This window comes from Rhinoraja longicauda, chromosome 17 (genome assembly GCF_053455715.1).
Source record: "Rhinoraja longicauda isolate Sanriku21f chromosome 17, sRhiLon1.1, whole genome shotgun sequence".
In the NCBI taxonomy this organism is placed as follows: Eukaryota; Metazoa; Chordata; class Chondrichthyes; order Rajiformes; family Arhynchobatidae; genus Rhinoraja; species Rhinoraja longicauda.
In genome coordinates, this window is record NC_135969.1 from 26384195 (window position 1) to 26400023 (window position 15829).

Sequence of the window (15829 nt, forward strand, 5' to 3'; positions counted from 1 at the left end):
TTCTCTTAAAATAATTATTAAAAAACTTATGGATGTTAAAGCATTACAGCAGTGATTTTTATTTCACTGTTTAACAGCTTATGATATTTTGGCTTCTAACTCTATGAACAAATTCTAAGTTGTAATTTCTCTTTCAGTTAAATGTGTAACAAGTTAGATCAAATTAAATCTTGCTGCTTCATGGTTTAATATGTTCTACAATTCTTCAAACTGTTCAAGAAGATTAATGAATCCCTCTCATTGGATGTCACAGATTCCCTATGCAGACACTCCCCGACTTACGTCATGGGGGATGTACATAAACTTGCACAATGCACCAGCTTCCATTCTTCATGTTAATTCACTAGTCCCATAATTACAACTTAAACAACTAAACAGTCCTTCATGCCGAACATTTCCTTTTTTTAAATTTAATGAAGCTTAAGGGACATAACGGTCTGGAGGCTTCAGCGGTCTGCAGCTGTACTGTCCACAGTCCCTGGCTCGCTGCATGATGACATGTCCTCCGGCTGTGCGGGTTGGCTCGGTGCAGAAGTGTCAGTGGTTGAGTTTTCAGTGTCCTAATCCAGTCCATCTCCCATGACTCTGAATCTCAGCTGATCTCCATGTCTCCTGTAGGTGATGTCGGTGTCTCCTCCTTGTACTTTGTAAGACACCGGTCCTGTTTGATCCACTATGACTCCAGGAAACCATTTGCGTCCTCCCCCAGCCGTATTGTATAAATACACTGGGTCAGCCACTGAGAAACACCTGTCTGCTGCACGGAGATCATGGTGAAACTTCTGCTTGTACTGTTTTTTACGAACAGCGGCTGCTGTGTCCGGACGGATGAAATCCAGACGGGTGCGCACGTGTCTGTTCAGAAACAGGTCAGCGGGTGACTGACCAGTAGTGCAGTTTGGTGTGGTGCGATACTGCATCAAAAAGAGGGAGACCCTGTCCTCCACATCCATTGCGGTGTGTGTCAGCTTTTTCATTCCACCCTTGAATGACTGAACGTACCGTTCTGCCAGGCCATTCGAGGCAGGGTGTCCAGGAGCACTTGTAGAATTAAGGATTCCATTCTGCTGCATGAAGTTTTTAAACTCCTCTGACGTGAACTGCGTTCCATTATCCGTGACAATGTGCTCCGGCAATCCATAAGCTGCGAACAGTCTTCTCAGTCGTGTGATAGTGGCTTGTGATGTGATGCTAGACATTTTAAACACCTCCAACCACTTGGAGTAAGCATCCACCACCAACATGAAAGTGTGTCCCAAAAATGGACCAGCAAGGTCTATGTGTAGTCTTTTCCAGCTCTGGCCAGGAAATTCCCATGGATGCAAAGGCACCTGACGAGGCATCCTCTGCTCCAATTGACATGACTCACATGCTCTGCAAACTTGCTCCACCTCTGCATCAACTTTAGGCCACCACACGTACTTGCGTGTTAGTGCTTTCATTTTCACAATTCCTGGATGGCCAGAATGCAGCTCCTTTAACACAGTTTTTCTCAATTTTTCAGGAATCACCACTCTGGTGCCCCACAGGACACATCCTCGCTCTACTGAAAGTTCACATCTACGCGTGTGGAAAGCTTTCAGAGTCTCATCCACTTCAGCAGGCCAGCCGTCCATGACAAATTTCAGCACCTTTGACAACACGTTGTCTGTGCGTGTTGCACGTGCCAATTGGTCTGCGTTCAGTGGAGCCTGCTCAAGATGTTCAGTTAACAGTGTGTATACGCTGTCAGTGACGGCTGTGGTCCCTGCGTCGTTTGTGTCAGGCAGCGGAACTCTTGAGAGGCCATCTGCATTACCATGTTTCTCTGAAGCACAGTACTCAATGTGATAATCATAGGCAGAGAGAATCATTGCCCATCTTTGGATTCGAGCTGCAGCCATGGTGGGCAGGCTTTTGTGTTCTCCAAACAGTGTTAGCAGGGGTTTGTGATCAGTCACAAGTTTGAATTTCCTCCCCCACAGGTACTGGTGAAACTTCTTTACACCAAAAATGAGCGCCAGTCCCTCTTTCTCAATCTGAGAATATTTCTTCTCAGCAGGGGATAATGTGCGTGATGAGAAGGCGATGGGGCGCTCCTCCCCTGTAGGCATTTTGTGTTGTATGACAGCTCCAATGCCATATGCTGAGGAGTCACAGGCCAGAATGAGTGGAAGCTTTTGGTCATAGTGCACCAGGATCTTGTCACTTGTGAGCAGCGATTTGCACTTGTCAAAAGCTTTCTGCTCTCGACTTTTCCACTCCCACGACACCTGGTCTTTCAGCAACCTGTACAGGGAAGCAAGCACGGTGCTTTGGTTGGGCATGAACCGTCCATAATAATTCACTAGTCCCAAGAAAGCTCTCAGCTCTTTCACACAGGTGGGGGCTGGTGCATCCTTTATTGCTCTGACTTTCTCCGGTGACGGCTGGATGCCCTGGCTGTTTAACACATGACCCAAGTATTCGATTTGTTTCTTTCCAAACTCACACTTTGACTCCCTGACTCTCAGTCCGCTCTCCTGCAGTCTCTGTAGCACGTTATGCAGGTTTTGCAGATGCTCTTGTTCAGTTTTTCCTGTGATGAGGAGATCATCCAGATACACCACTACATCCAGATCGTTCATGAGGTTCTCCATGATTCTTTGGAAGATGGACGGTGCCGCGCTCACACCAAAAGCCAGTCTGTTATAGACAAATAAGCCTCGGTGTGTGTTAATGGTCAACAGTTTTTTTAATTCATCCTCCAGAAGTACCTGCTGGTACGCTGAGATGAGGTCGATCTTTGAAAACACTGTTCCTCCACTGAGGGTTGCCATCAGCTCCTCTATCCGTGGCAAGGGATAAGTCTCTGTGGTGGCAGCTTGGTTTACAGTGAGTTTGTAATCTCCACACAGACGAATGGTACGGTCCTTTTTTTCAACAGGAACAACGGGTGCTGCCCATTCACTATGTTTTTTGTTTTTTTTAATTTTATTTTTTGAAAAGCATATGTACAAATAGAAATTAAAAAACACATTTGTTACAGAGTTCTTACATAGCTTCAATTTTTAAATTTTTGAAGAGAGAAAGTAAAAATAAAAAAAAACTATAAACTTGGGGAGAGAGAATAAGAGGGTTAAAAAGATAAATAAATAAATAAAAAGGATCTAACTATAAAAAAATTAAAGGGAGTAGATCCGGGAGACAATAACCACAGTTGTACATCCAACCCCTAACTCAAGTTTCAACTTTTAATTTAAAATTTATATTTTAGTCCTGTGCCAAACCCATTTACTTTTCTAAAAATTCAATAAATGGAGACCATATTTTTAAAAATAACTCAGGTTTGTCGATTAAGGCAAATCTTATTTTTTCCAAATGCAGGGTCTCTGTCATTTCCGTAGTCCACATTTTAATTGTGGGGGTTATTGGTTTTTTCCAAAATTTAAGTATTAATTTTTTCGCAGTTATTAGACTGTAATCAAGAAAATGTACCTGACTTGCTGTAAAATTTGTATGTTCTGATAATCCTAATATAATTAATTTTGGATCCATATCTAATTTTTTGTTAATAACTTTAGAAACTATTTTAAAAATCTCCAACCAGAAGTTTTGCATTTTTATACAAGTTACGAAAATATGAGTTAAATTAGCTTCTTGAAATTGACATTTATCACAAATAGGAGAGATACTAGGAAAAATCCTATTTAATTTCGTCTTCGAATAATGTAATCTATGTATTATTTTAAATTGTATTCACTATGTTTGACTGGAGTAATTATGTTGGCCTTTTCCAGTCGGTCCAATTCAGCCTCCACCCGTGCTTTCATGGCAAAGGGCAGTGGGCGGCTTTTGCAAAACTTTGGGCGGGCCCCTGGTTCCACCAGAATTGTTGCTTTGACATCACGCAGAGTGCCAAGTTCATCTTTAAACACTTCAGAGTGTAACTCCAGTACATCCTGTATTGATGTCAGGTGAGGCATTTCCTTAATATGCTTTATGTCTTCCTGATGAGACTTGTCACTGGCATGTTTAATTTCTTTCCGGTTTAAGGTGAGCTTTTTTAACCAGTTCCTTCCACACAAAGCTGGTCCTGCTCCCTTTACCACAATCATTGGTAGCTGCTCACTCTGACTCTCATAGCTGACAGTGGCTTCAAACTGTCCCAACACAGGAATAACCTCCCCTGTGTATGTCTTCAGTGTGACTTCAGCAAGCCCAAGTGGTTGCTTTAAAAAGGTGGTCTGAAACAGCTCCTCTGAAATGATGCTCACGGCAGCTCCGGTGTCAATTTCTAGTTTGACTTCTTTGCCATTAACCACAAAACATGCCCTGTATGCTTGTTTACAGTTTTTGCCATTTACTAATGAAAACATGGGCAACACTATTTCTTCTGCCTCCACATACTTTGTGTTTTTATCAGCCTGTCGTTTATATCTGCTCTGTGTCGGTGCCGCCGCCACTTTTCCTCTGCATGCTCTTTTAATATGCCCGGTTTTACCGCAGTTGTAACACTTTGCGTCTTCAAAGCGACACACCTGTGGGCTGTCATTTTTGCCGTTACATCTGTGGCAGTTCCTCCCCGTTTGCTTAGCCGTGTGCGCATCCACTTTATGCACTTGGTTCGGACGCGCCTCGTGTCCCCGCAGCTGCTGCGTGTCTCTCTCCGCAGTCTCCATGCTGCGGGCGACCTCAAATGCCCGTGCAAAAGTCAGGTTGGACTCCGACAACAGCCGGCGCTGGCTTGCCTCGTTACAAATCCCACTGACAAAACGGTCACGAAGCGTCTCGTTCAGCGTCGCTCCAAACTCACAGTTAACTGCACACTGTTTCAGCTCCGCAACGTAACTGGTCACAGACTCGTCCGCCCGCTAGTTGCATCGGTTAAAGCGGAATCTCTCCGCAATAAGCAACGGCTTGGGTTCAAAATGAGTCTTTAAAATGTTCAATGTCGCCGTAGGACTTATCTTTTGGCTTCAGCGGCTGCACCAGGTTCCTTAACAGACCATATGTAGATGCTCCCATCACACTTAACAGAGTAGCCACTTGCCTCTCCTCTGCAATGTCGTTAGCCTCAAAAAACTGCTCTAAACGTTCCACATACGCCGACCAAGACTCCGTCTTCGGGGCGAACTCCCCTATGGAACCTATGATAGGCATTTTTTGCTTGTTTTATCCTCGTCGCCAACTTTAACTGTGGTGTATTATGATAAGAATCGACGAGTGAGACGGGTTAGCATACAACATATGGCCGCTTTACTTCAACACCACCAGGGAGGTAATACAGGTATCCCACAATGCTTTATACCCGGAACTACGGCAAGGCTCAGCTGCCAAAACACAAAAACTCAAATGGTAAATACACCACACTATTTAATTCTCCCAGTTAATCTATCTGTGTATTTGCTCCAAAGAGTTTCCATACAAGTATCTTTGAAATGTTTGCATTCTTGCTGAACAGTGGTTTCATCTCTACCATTGTTAACAAAGCCCCTGACAACATTGTATCCATTTCCCATGTGTCTGCTTTCACTACCTCTCATCTGGGGCAGAAGGATAGAATTCCCTGGCCCTCAGTTTCCACCCCTTCAGCCTCCACATGCAACAGATGATTTTCTGTATTTCAGCAATCGTCAACAACCCTTCCCTTTTCCTCCCCTTTCAGCATTTTGAAGGGACTCATCACATCTCCCTGGTCCATTGTTTCATTCCCACATATGCTACAAGGTGAAGTTGGACAGTATTGCTGACAATAAGTTCATTTTGAACACATCAATAGAAGGTCGTCACCTGCTCCAACAGTCTCTAGAGCACCTTACCCTCGGTTATCATTGTTAGATCGGCCTTCCTAAGAGCGAACCAGTGGAAAGCAACTGGTTCGGATGGAGCACTGGCAGTGTCCAGAGGCTGAGCAAACCAGCTGGCAGGAGTTTTCGTATCTTTAACCACTCCCTCCTCCATTCAGAGGTTCCATCTGCTTTAAGAAGTCCGCTATCATCCTGGTGCTAAAGAAATTCCTCTTCACCTCTATTTTGAAAGTATGTCCTTTTATTCTGAGGCTATATCCTCTAGTTCAAGACTCTCCCATTTTTGGAAACATCCTTTCCACGTTCACTAACCCTTTCATTATCCAGAAAGTTTAAATGAGATCTCCAGCAAGTACAGGCTCAGAAACATCAAACGCTCTTCATACATTAATCCAATCATCCCCTGGATCATTCTCGTAAACCATCTTGGACCCTCTCCAAAGCTAGCACATCTTTCCTAAGATGTGGGGCCAAAACTGCTCACAATATTCCATATGTAATCTCTCTGGCACTTGATAAAGCCTCAGTATTACATCCTTGCTTTTATATTCTAGTCACCGCGAAATGAATGCTAGCATTGCATTTGCCTTCCTTACCGCTGATTCAACCTGCAAATTAACCTTTTGGAAATCCTGCACCAGTACTCCCAAGTCCCTTTGCACCTCCAATTTCAGAATCCTCTCCCCATTTATAAAGTAGTCTGCATCGTGATCTTGTACACCTCTCTGAGATCATCCCCCATCCTCCTGAACTCCAAGGAATAAAGTCCTAGCCTGCTCAACCTCTCCCAATAGCTCAAGCCCTCGAGTTCTGGCAACATCTTTGTAAAACTTCTCTGGACCCTTTCCAGCTTTAAAACATCTTTCCTATAATAGGGTGACCAAAACGGAACACAATGCTCCAAATGTGGCCTTGCCAATGTCTTGTACAACAGTAACACAACATCCCAACTTCTAAGAACATCTGAAGAAGGGTCTCGACCCGAAACGTCACCCATTCCTTCTTTCCCGAGGTGCTGCCTGACCCGTTGAGTTACACCAGTATTTTGTGCCTACATTCAATTTAAACCAGCATCTGCAGGTTTTTTTCCTACACATCCCAACTTCTACACTCAATTCTCTGACTGACGAAGACCAATGTGTCAAAAACCTTCTTGACCACCCTATCTACCCGAGATACCACTTTCAAGAAACCATGTACTTGCATTCCTAGATCCCTCTGCTCAACAATAGCACTGTCATTCACTGTGAGTTATCAACTTTTCCTTTCCCCATAAATGTTTCCCAATTTGCTGATTATTTGAAGCAATGTGTTTTTGTTCTGTTCAGATTTTAATTTCCAGTATCTTCACTTATGAAAACTGTCAAATCTCATGGGGTGGACCCACTCTGGAGCAAATATCAAAAAACTGTAACGCATTATCAATATGAAATACTGCTAGCAAGTCACGGAAAAACAATTTGTCTCTCTCCAATAGTACATTTGCTGGACGTTTGGCCCAATTTTTGTTTGTGCTAGATCATTCAAGTAATCAAACTCCTAAATTTAACCAAAGTTAATCATGAACCTTCTTACATAATCCTTCGTTCAGACCGGAGAACCAATCACCAATTTAATACCCTCTTTGTACTCTTATTCTTAATTCCACCTCATTTGGTTATTTCATTATGGTACCTCAGTACAATTTTCGCACTATTTCAAATTGCATTACAATCTTTGCACAATTCTGCTGTTTTCCATTTGTCAAGCGACAGAGAGACATCACCTGACAAGCTCAATACGTTCTATGTACACTTCGTAGGGGAGAACACCAATATGCCTTCTCAGGCCCTATAGCCCCCCAATGGCATTACAATCTCACCGAGGGTAACATTGGACAATGTTTCATGAGGGTTAACTCTTGGAAATCGTCGGACGTTGGCAGTGTATCTGGTCACGTTCTCAAAACCTGTGCGGACCAACTGACTAGAGATTTTGCGGATGCCGTCATCCTCTCATTATTGACGTTCAAGGTTCCCAACACCTTTAAAAGGGCATCAATTATACCAATGTCCACAAAGAGCAAGGTGACATGCCTCAATGATGGCCGACTAGTTGCACTAAAGTGCGTGGTGATGAAGTGCTTTGAAAGGTTGATTACGGCGCATATCAACTCTTACCTCGCAAGAACCTGGAAGCACTACAATGTGTCTATCGCCACAATTGAATAACCGGGGATGCAATCTTGCTGGCTCTCCACTGGAACGCTTGGACAATATGAATTCATATGCCAGGCTGTTGTTCATCGACTAAAGCTTGGTGTTCAACATCATCATCCCCGTCAAACTTGTTACCATGCACAGGGAACGGGTCTCTGCATAGCTTTGACCCACTGCAGTTCGCATACCGCCACAACAGGTCCACCGATGATGCCATCTCCCTGGCCCTACACTCATCCCTGGAACACCTGGCTAAGAGAGACACCTACGACAGACTCCTACTCATAGACTACAGCTCTGCCTTTAACACAATTATACCATCCAAGCTCATCACCAAACTCATGGGACTTGGAGTCAGTACTCATCTCTACAACGGGATCCTCAACTTCCTGACCAACAGACCCCAATCATCCCCAATAGGGAACAAATCATCCTCTACGATAATTCTCAACCCTGGTGCTCCGCAAGGATATGTTCTCAGCCCCCTTCTTTATTCCTTGTAAACCCACAACTGTGCAGCCATGTACAAATCAAATTCAAGTTATAAATTCGCAGACGACACCACCATTGTGGGCCGGACATCAAATAATGATGAAAGGGAGTACAGGAAGGAGATTGAGAACCTCGCAACCTGGTGTCGAGACAACAATCTTTCTCTCAATGTCAGTAAGACAAAGGAGATAATGTTCGACTTCAGGATGAGAAGCAGTACACATACCCCAGTTTGAATTGACAGCACCGAAGTAGAGATGGTTGAATACTTTAAATTCCTCGGAGTAAACATCACCAACAACGTCTCCTGGAGCAATGGCCAAGAAAGCACACCAATGACTCTACTTCCTTATAAGGCATAGAAGTTAGGCGTGGCCCCAACAACTCTCACCAACTTCTACTGATGCTCCATAGAAAGCATTATCGCAATGCATCACAGCATGGTTTGGGAACAGCTCAATCCAAAACCTTCCTACATGTTACTCCAGCTTTTTGTGCCTCCCTTCCATTGACTCCATTAATACCTTGCACTGCCTCGGCAAGGCCAGCAGAATAATCAAGGACGAGTCGCACCCTGGCCAACCCCTTCTCCCCTCTCCCATCAGGCAAAAGGTATAGCAGTGTGAAAACGCACACCTCCAGATTAAAGGACGGTTTTTTCCCCAGCTGTTATCAGGCAACTGAACCATCCTACCCCAACTAGAGTGGTCCTGAATTATTATCTACCACATTGGAAACACTAGGACTATCTTTAGTCAGACTACTGGCTTTATCTTGCACTAAACATTATTCACATTATTCCCTTTATCAGGTATTTGTACACTGTGAATGGCTCGATTGTTATCATGTATTGTCTTTCCGCTGAATGGTTAGCACACAAAAGTTTTTCACTGTACCTCAGTACAAGTGACAATAAACTAAACTCCTTATGCAACTGGATCCTCGGCTTCCTCATCAACAGACTACAATCAGTACGAATTGGCAATAACATTTCCTCTTCGATAACCATCAGCCCAAGACTGTGTGCTCAGTTCCCTGGCCTACTCACTCTATACCCATGACTGTGTAGACAGACACAATTCCAACTCCATCTTTAACTTTGCCAACAACACTACTGTTGTTGTACGACTTATGTGTAAATAAGTCAGAGTTTAGGAGGGAGATCAATCGTCTTATTAAATGGTGCCAGATCATCAATCTTGCTCTCAACATCAATAAGTCCAAGGTGCTGATTGTTGACTTTAGAAGAATGCCAAGTATCTACGAACCTGTCTTCATCGACGGGTCGGCTCTGGAGAGAGTCAACAACTTCAAGCTAATGGGTGTGTATATCTCTGAAGATCTGTCTTGGGCCCAGCACACTGACGTAACCAAGAAGAAAGTCCACCAATGCCTCTATTTCCTTTCAAGTTTGAGGATTTACGGTAGGTCGACAAATATTCTCTTGAACATCTGTAGACATATTGTGGAGAGCATATTGACTGCTTCAATCACAGCCAGGTTCGGCAACACGAACAGAGTGGTGGACACCACCCGAGCCATCATAGGTACAGGCCACCCCATCATCAAAGGGATCTAAAGGAGGCACTCAAAAGGCAGCCAGCATCATCAAGGACCACAGCACCCTGGCCATGCTCTCATTTCACTCCTTCTATTGGGAAGATGGTGTAGCAGTCTCAAAACCATGACCTCCAGGTTCAAGAACAGCTTCTGCCCAACAGCCATCAATTTCTTGAAAACTATAAACATCAACTAAACTAGGAACTATGAACTATTTTGTTTGTACTAGGGTCTTCAGGCTTATTTGCACTAATATTGACGTTTTTAATTTTTTGAATTTCTTTTTGGTGTTTATTATATATCTATGTGAACTGTGTTTACAGACCTGTGTGCTGCTGCAAGTAAGAATTTCATTATTCCGTTTTTGGTGCATATGACAATTAAAGCGCACTTGACTCTTGAAATTGTCTCCACATAATCAGTTAGCTGCTGCCATCTTCAGGATTAGTTATGAAATCTCAATCCATCATTACATTCTGGTCCATGTGACCATTTCCCCAATGGTACCACCCTTCAGCCCAATGAGCCCCTTCAAAATGTAAAATTATGAAATAAATTGATTTCTTTTAAATCAGATTGGCCAATGGTAAAATGGGATTCACAGCACAGCAGAATGGAATTATTTCTGATAGTAATAATAAGATAATAAACAGCTAAAACAAAAACAGCAGAGAAATGTTATTAAAGGGAGCAATTAACTTTGGAATGCTCTAACCCAGCCATTTAACTCTGATTCAGTTTCGTTTATTTCTTTTGTACAGAACCAGTTTAAATGCATATAATCTTGAGTACCAATGTGTTGCTTTCAGCAATTTACACATAAATTATCCTGCATCCTGCATATAACAACTCACAAGAGCAACATTCATGTTTTATAAAAACAGATGTTCAAATTAACATTGTGATGTTGATCACAAAATCAGCAATGCATATATTTTAGCAAATGAGCTAATTATAATTGAACAATAGCAACCATTCTCAACGCTAACTAATAAAGTCGCAATCAATGAAAATGACTTTGAACAAGGGCTCAAACCCATCAATGTAATCACAAGTGTTTTAAAAAGCAAATCAGGCCTACATTTGACAATACAAGTTAGAATTGACAGCTTGGAGTGCAGATTTGTCTTTTATGTATGAGTTGCAGGATATAAGCTCGAGGTTGGTGTTATTTTACTGTAGCAGCCACTCGTGGTCAACTGGGTCACTATACGCAGGCCAGCATTACACAACTGTGTATCTATTTTGATTCAGTAATTAGAGAAAATTCACAGCAGATTACAAGCAACAATGGACAGAAGTAAATTGCACCAGAGATCAAAGTATGTTGGCCTTTCCTCTCTACTTGAAATTTAGATGTGCCAAATCAAACCAATGCCACCAGAACAACAGGTGGCAGAGAGAAAGCATACAATTGTATTACTGGTACAGCTCTTCAATAATCTTGACATTGATATGGAGCAAATCAAAATCTCTGCGCTGAAGTACTGAACTTCCAAAGAGAAACGTCAGTATGCAGACAGTGAAAGTCTTTAGAAACTAACCAAATAGCTGGTTCATTAAGTATGATGATCTTGTATAAAGTAAGTGGTAGGGTTTCTGAAATTTCAAAGCATTAATGTCCAACATCAGAATACAACTAACTTTACCGACAGATAAAGGTGGAGAACAATATAAGATGGCTACTTTACTGAAGTGTTAACCCAAACTATTCTTAAATTAAGTATGTTTAACGATGAATGCTTCAGAAAATAATTGAGTTCAGTGTTAACACCCACTTTAATAAGCAAAAAGACAAAAAACCCTCATAAACAGTACCAACGTATATGCAGTAAACCCTCAATTTTATGGACCCCTTTATAACGGATTTTGTTTGTAGCGGATGGACCTGCCGACGCCACCCCCAGCTCACACCACCTCCCTTCCGCTTACAGTCCACAGTCGCAAGGTGCACCAGCAAGCCCTTGATCACCCACCACATGCTCCGGTTGAAGTGGCTGTTGCTGCAGCTCATGTTGTAGCCCCTCACCATCAGCACTTTCTTCAGGTTGCCGCCACCACCGACAGGTCTCGCTTGGTCACCTTGCGGCTCCCTCCCCTCCCACCAGCTGACGCTTCTTCTTCACTTTTGTCTGCTCCGCCGCCTCTTCCTCCCTGTATCGCTCTGTCCATTGAACCTTCCCCTCCTCCCCCCTCATTCGCCACCTCATCCTCCCCCTGAGTTGCCCACATACTCCGCCTTGGAAAATGTCAGCGACAGCGGGGAAGGAGGAGGAGGCGTGGGCAATGGAACGGACAAAGCAAAGTAAGTAGTGGCAGCTGGTGTGAGGGACGGGAGCCCCACGGTGACCAAACACATCCTGATGTTGGCAGCGATCTGAAGAAAGTGCTGCTGGCCAGGGACAACAATGTGAGCTGCAGCTGGTCATGAAGGGCTCGCTGGTGCAGACCAGCAGCATTACCGCCTAGTTTTAAGGTGAAACGACACTAAGTGCTGGAGTAACTCAGCAGACTGAATCAGTCTGAAGAAGGGTCCCGACGTCACCTATCCATGTTCTCCAGAGATGCTGCAACACTTGTGTCCTTTTGTGTATTGATCTGGAGTTTTTTTATTTCGACTACATACAATGATAAAACCGTACTCGGTTATAGCGGACAATCGAGAATAATGGACACCATCATTCCCCCCCCCCCCCCCTTTATGGTCCATTGTAATGAGGGTTTACTGTAATAGTACAGTACATGCATGGTAATAGGACCAGCGCCCAAATAAGGCAAGATAACTTGAAGCACAACAGTAATATGTGAGGCAATCTGAATATTATACCTTCGTAGACTTTCTTTTTTATCTTCCCGTGTTAGGCAGCTATCGAGATGCCTGTTAATATTCTTTTCAGGTATAGCAACTGCACAGACAGGGCAATCCACTGCTAGAGAAAAGAGGAAAACGTGGAGATTATACAGTGTAGTCGAATATTTGCTGAAATCCTCTGAATGCTGTTTCAGGCTTCTCCATTCACAGATGGAGGTGACTATCAATTAATTCCATGGCATATGCCCAATTCAGCTAGCACTGAAGTAAAAGTACTGTTCCATGATTAATCATAGAATCGTGATGCAAAAAAGGCCATTTAACCTTCTGCATCCTTTGAAAGTGCTTTCCAATTAATCCCAGTCCACTGGTCATTCTACAAAAGTCTATCATTTTCCTATAAGAGTATAACCAATTCCCTTTCAGCAGCAATTCTGAACCTGCTTCCTCACCAATTTCTCAGGCACTGGTTTCCTGATCATAATAACTCATACATTTAAAAAAGGAATCCTCATATCAATCTGTCACCTCAAGTTACCAACGTTCCTTTTAATGGATAAATTTACATATTATTTCAATCAAGATGTAATATGTTTCCACTGGCAGGATGTAAATCTAAATACGCGACGAATGAGATAATAGATGCATTATTATAATTATTCAAAAATCCTTGGATTCTGGAGAAGTACAAGAAGATTGAGGTGACAGATTGATATGAGAATTCCTTTTTTAAATGTACGAGTTATTATGATCAGGAAACCAGTGCCTGAGAAATTGGTGAGGAATTTGAAACACCAGCGCTGCCCTCGCAGCTGCGGCTTGCCTGCAGTCCGTTTGTCTTTTGTGTTTTTTGTTGTTTTTGTCTGAATTGTAGTTTAAATATGGTGTAGTGTTTGTGGTTGTGTGTTATGTGGGGTGGGGGGGAACTGTAACATTGTCTCTCCTGAGCGGAGACCCGACCTTTGTTTTCTGTGTCGTGTCTCCGTTCCCGCTGCGGCCTACCACCGGCCATGCACCTGGAGCTGGCGGGCTCCGGCTAGGACCACCTGGGCTCTGGTTCGCAGAGCCCACGGCCCGGACTCGCCACCTGCGGCGCTGGCTGCCTTCGGATGCTGCGGGAGCGGCTGCTACTCGTCTCCGGAGGCTTCAGCGTGGGCCGCCTGGACGTCGGAAGCCCGCAGGCCCCTGGATGGGGGCCGACATCGGGAGCTCCGGCAGCGTCTTCGCCCGCCCCGAATCGCGGGGCTTGGGTCGGCCCGACCTTTCACTGTCCGGCACGGCCTGAAATAGGCCGCGGGATTTTCTCCGCCCAGCAGGGGCTTCAATGTCGGGAGCCACGACCGCCCCGACGGGGCAACTCCAACAGCCTGACCGCGGGAGAAGACGGCAGGGGAAGAGAGAAAGACATTCTGGCCTTCCATCACAGTGAGGAGGGACTGGAGGAGACTCACTGTGATGGATGTTTCTTTTGTTTGGTGTTAGTTTATGATTGTATGTGTTATTGCATTTTTATTGATTATTCTTATTGGTCTTATTGTTGAACTGCGGGTAATTTTTCATTTCACTACACATTTATGTGTATGTGACAAATAAACGACTATTGACTATTGATTGGAAAACTACCAGTGTGACTCCCCGTGTCAAAAAGAGGAAGCAAAAAGCAGACCAATCAGCATTAGATCTATTTTGAAAAGATGTTAGAATCAATTATCAAGGAAGTATTAGATGCACATTTAGAAAATCATAATTTAATTAAAGAGATTCAGCATTGTTTCATGAAGAAAATATTATGACTGACAAATATATTCCAGAATTTATTTGAACAAGCCTCAATAAAAGTGGATAATGGGGATCTAGTTGATGTATTGGATTTCCAGAAGATGTTTGACAAGATGCCTCACAACAGTTTAAGTCATAGGGAGAGAGCCCATGGTATTGTAGGTAATATGTTGGCATTGATAGAGGATTGGAAAACAGGTAGGATGCAGTGAGATGGGGAAATGGGGAAATTTTCAGGTCACCAGTGGAACGCTACAACCATCAGAGAGAAACTAATACGTTACTGAGTGTGCCACAAGTTAGCAAATGGAATATATTACAAGAAATGCAAACATGTTCATTTTGAATGAAAAAAAATCAAAGCAACAGAATAAATTTAAATCACGAAAAATTACAAAAATCCGTTGAACAAAAGGGATTAGACATGAAATACAGAAAGCTAGCACGCATGCGCAGCAGGTAATAAGGAATCTAATAGTGGCATTAATAGGGAAGCTAATCGGTGACGATAGAGGTGATGAGGCTTTTAAATTGGCATATGAAGAAGCAAGGAATGGAGGGATAGGAATATGTAGGCAGACGGAGTTGTTTAATTTGGCATCATGTTCGGCACAGGCATCATGGGTTCCTGCACTGTAGCGTTCTGTGTTGGCCCTTAGTTCAATGGGATTAATGAACAAAGGGATTGTGAAAGATGTATTGTATCAGTACAAGACATTGGGAGACACATCTAGAGTACTGTGAACAACTTTGGTTCCTCTATTCAAGGAAATATATTATATTTGAGGCGGTTTGCAGAATGTTAAACGCAGACGATTCCAGATTGCTCTATGAGGAAAGGTTAAATAGGGAAGGACTCTACTCATTCAAGTTTATAAACAGAAGCATTCATATTGACACAAATAAGATTTTAAATGTAGACAAGGTAAATGCGAGAAAAACCATGACAGAGCTCAGAACAGAAGGTACAGTCTCAGAATAAGGGTGTACCCTCTCAAGAGTAAATTCGGAGAATTTGTTTTTTGCCACGTAGCAGTGTGAAGGCCAAATCCTTATGTATATTTAACAGTTTGATATTTATGATAGATTTCCATTTAGTATAGTAATAAAGGGTTATGGAGAAGAGTAGGAATGGCAGAGCAGGCTTAATTAGCTGCTCTTGTCCTGTTCTCCTGTTCCTACATCTTATGATTTAAAACATTGAATTAATTATGATTCAT

The 15829-nt window shown here is 43.1% G+C and overlaps 1 protein-coding gene across 5 annotated transcripts in view; it reads right to left on the minus strand.

Moving 5' to 3' along the window:
- The window catches only part of rad18 (RAD18 E3 ubiquitin protein ligase), a 149019-nt gene that overhangs the window by 110074 nt on the left and 23116 nt on the right, over positions 1-15829 (minus strand). For 4 of the 5 annotated variants that reach the window (XM_078414418.1, XM_078414416.1, XM_078414419.1 and 1 more), the window contains exon 6: positions 12846-12948. In XM_078414418.1, the coding sequence (XP_078270544.1) occupies positions 12846-12948 (103 nt within the window). The remainder of the gene's footprint in view (positions 1-12845; positions 12949-15829) is intronic. The other variant, XM_078414417.1, reaches the window with a different exon arrangement.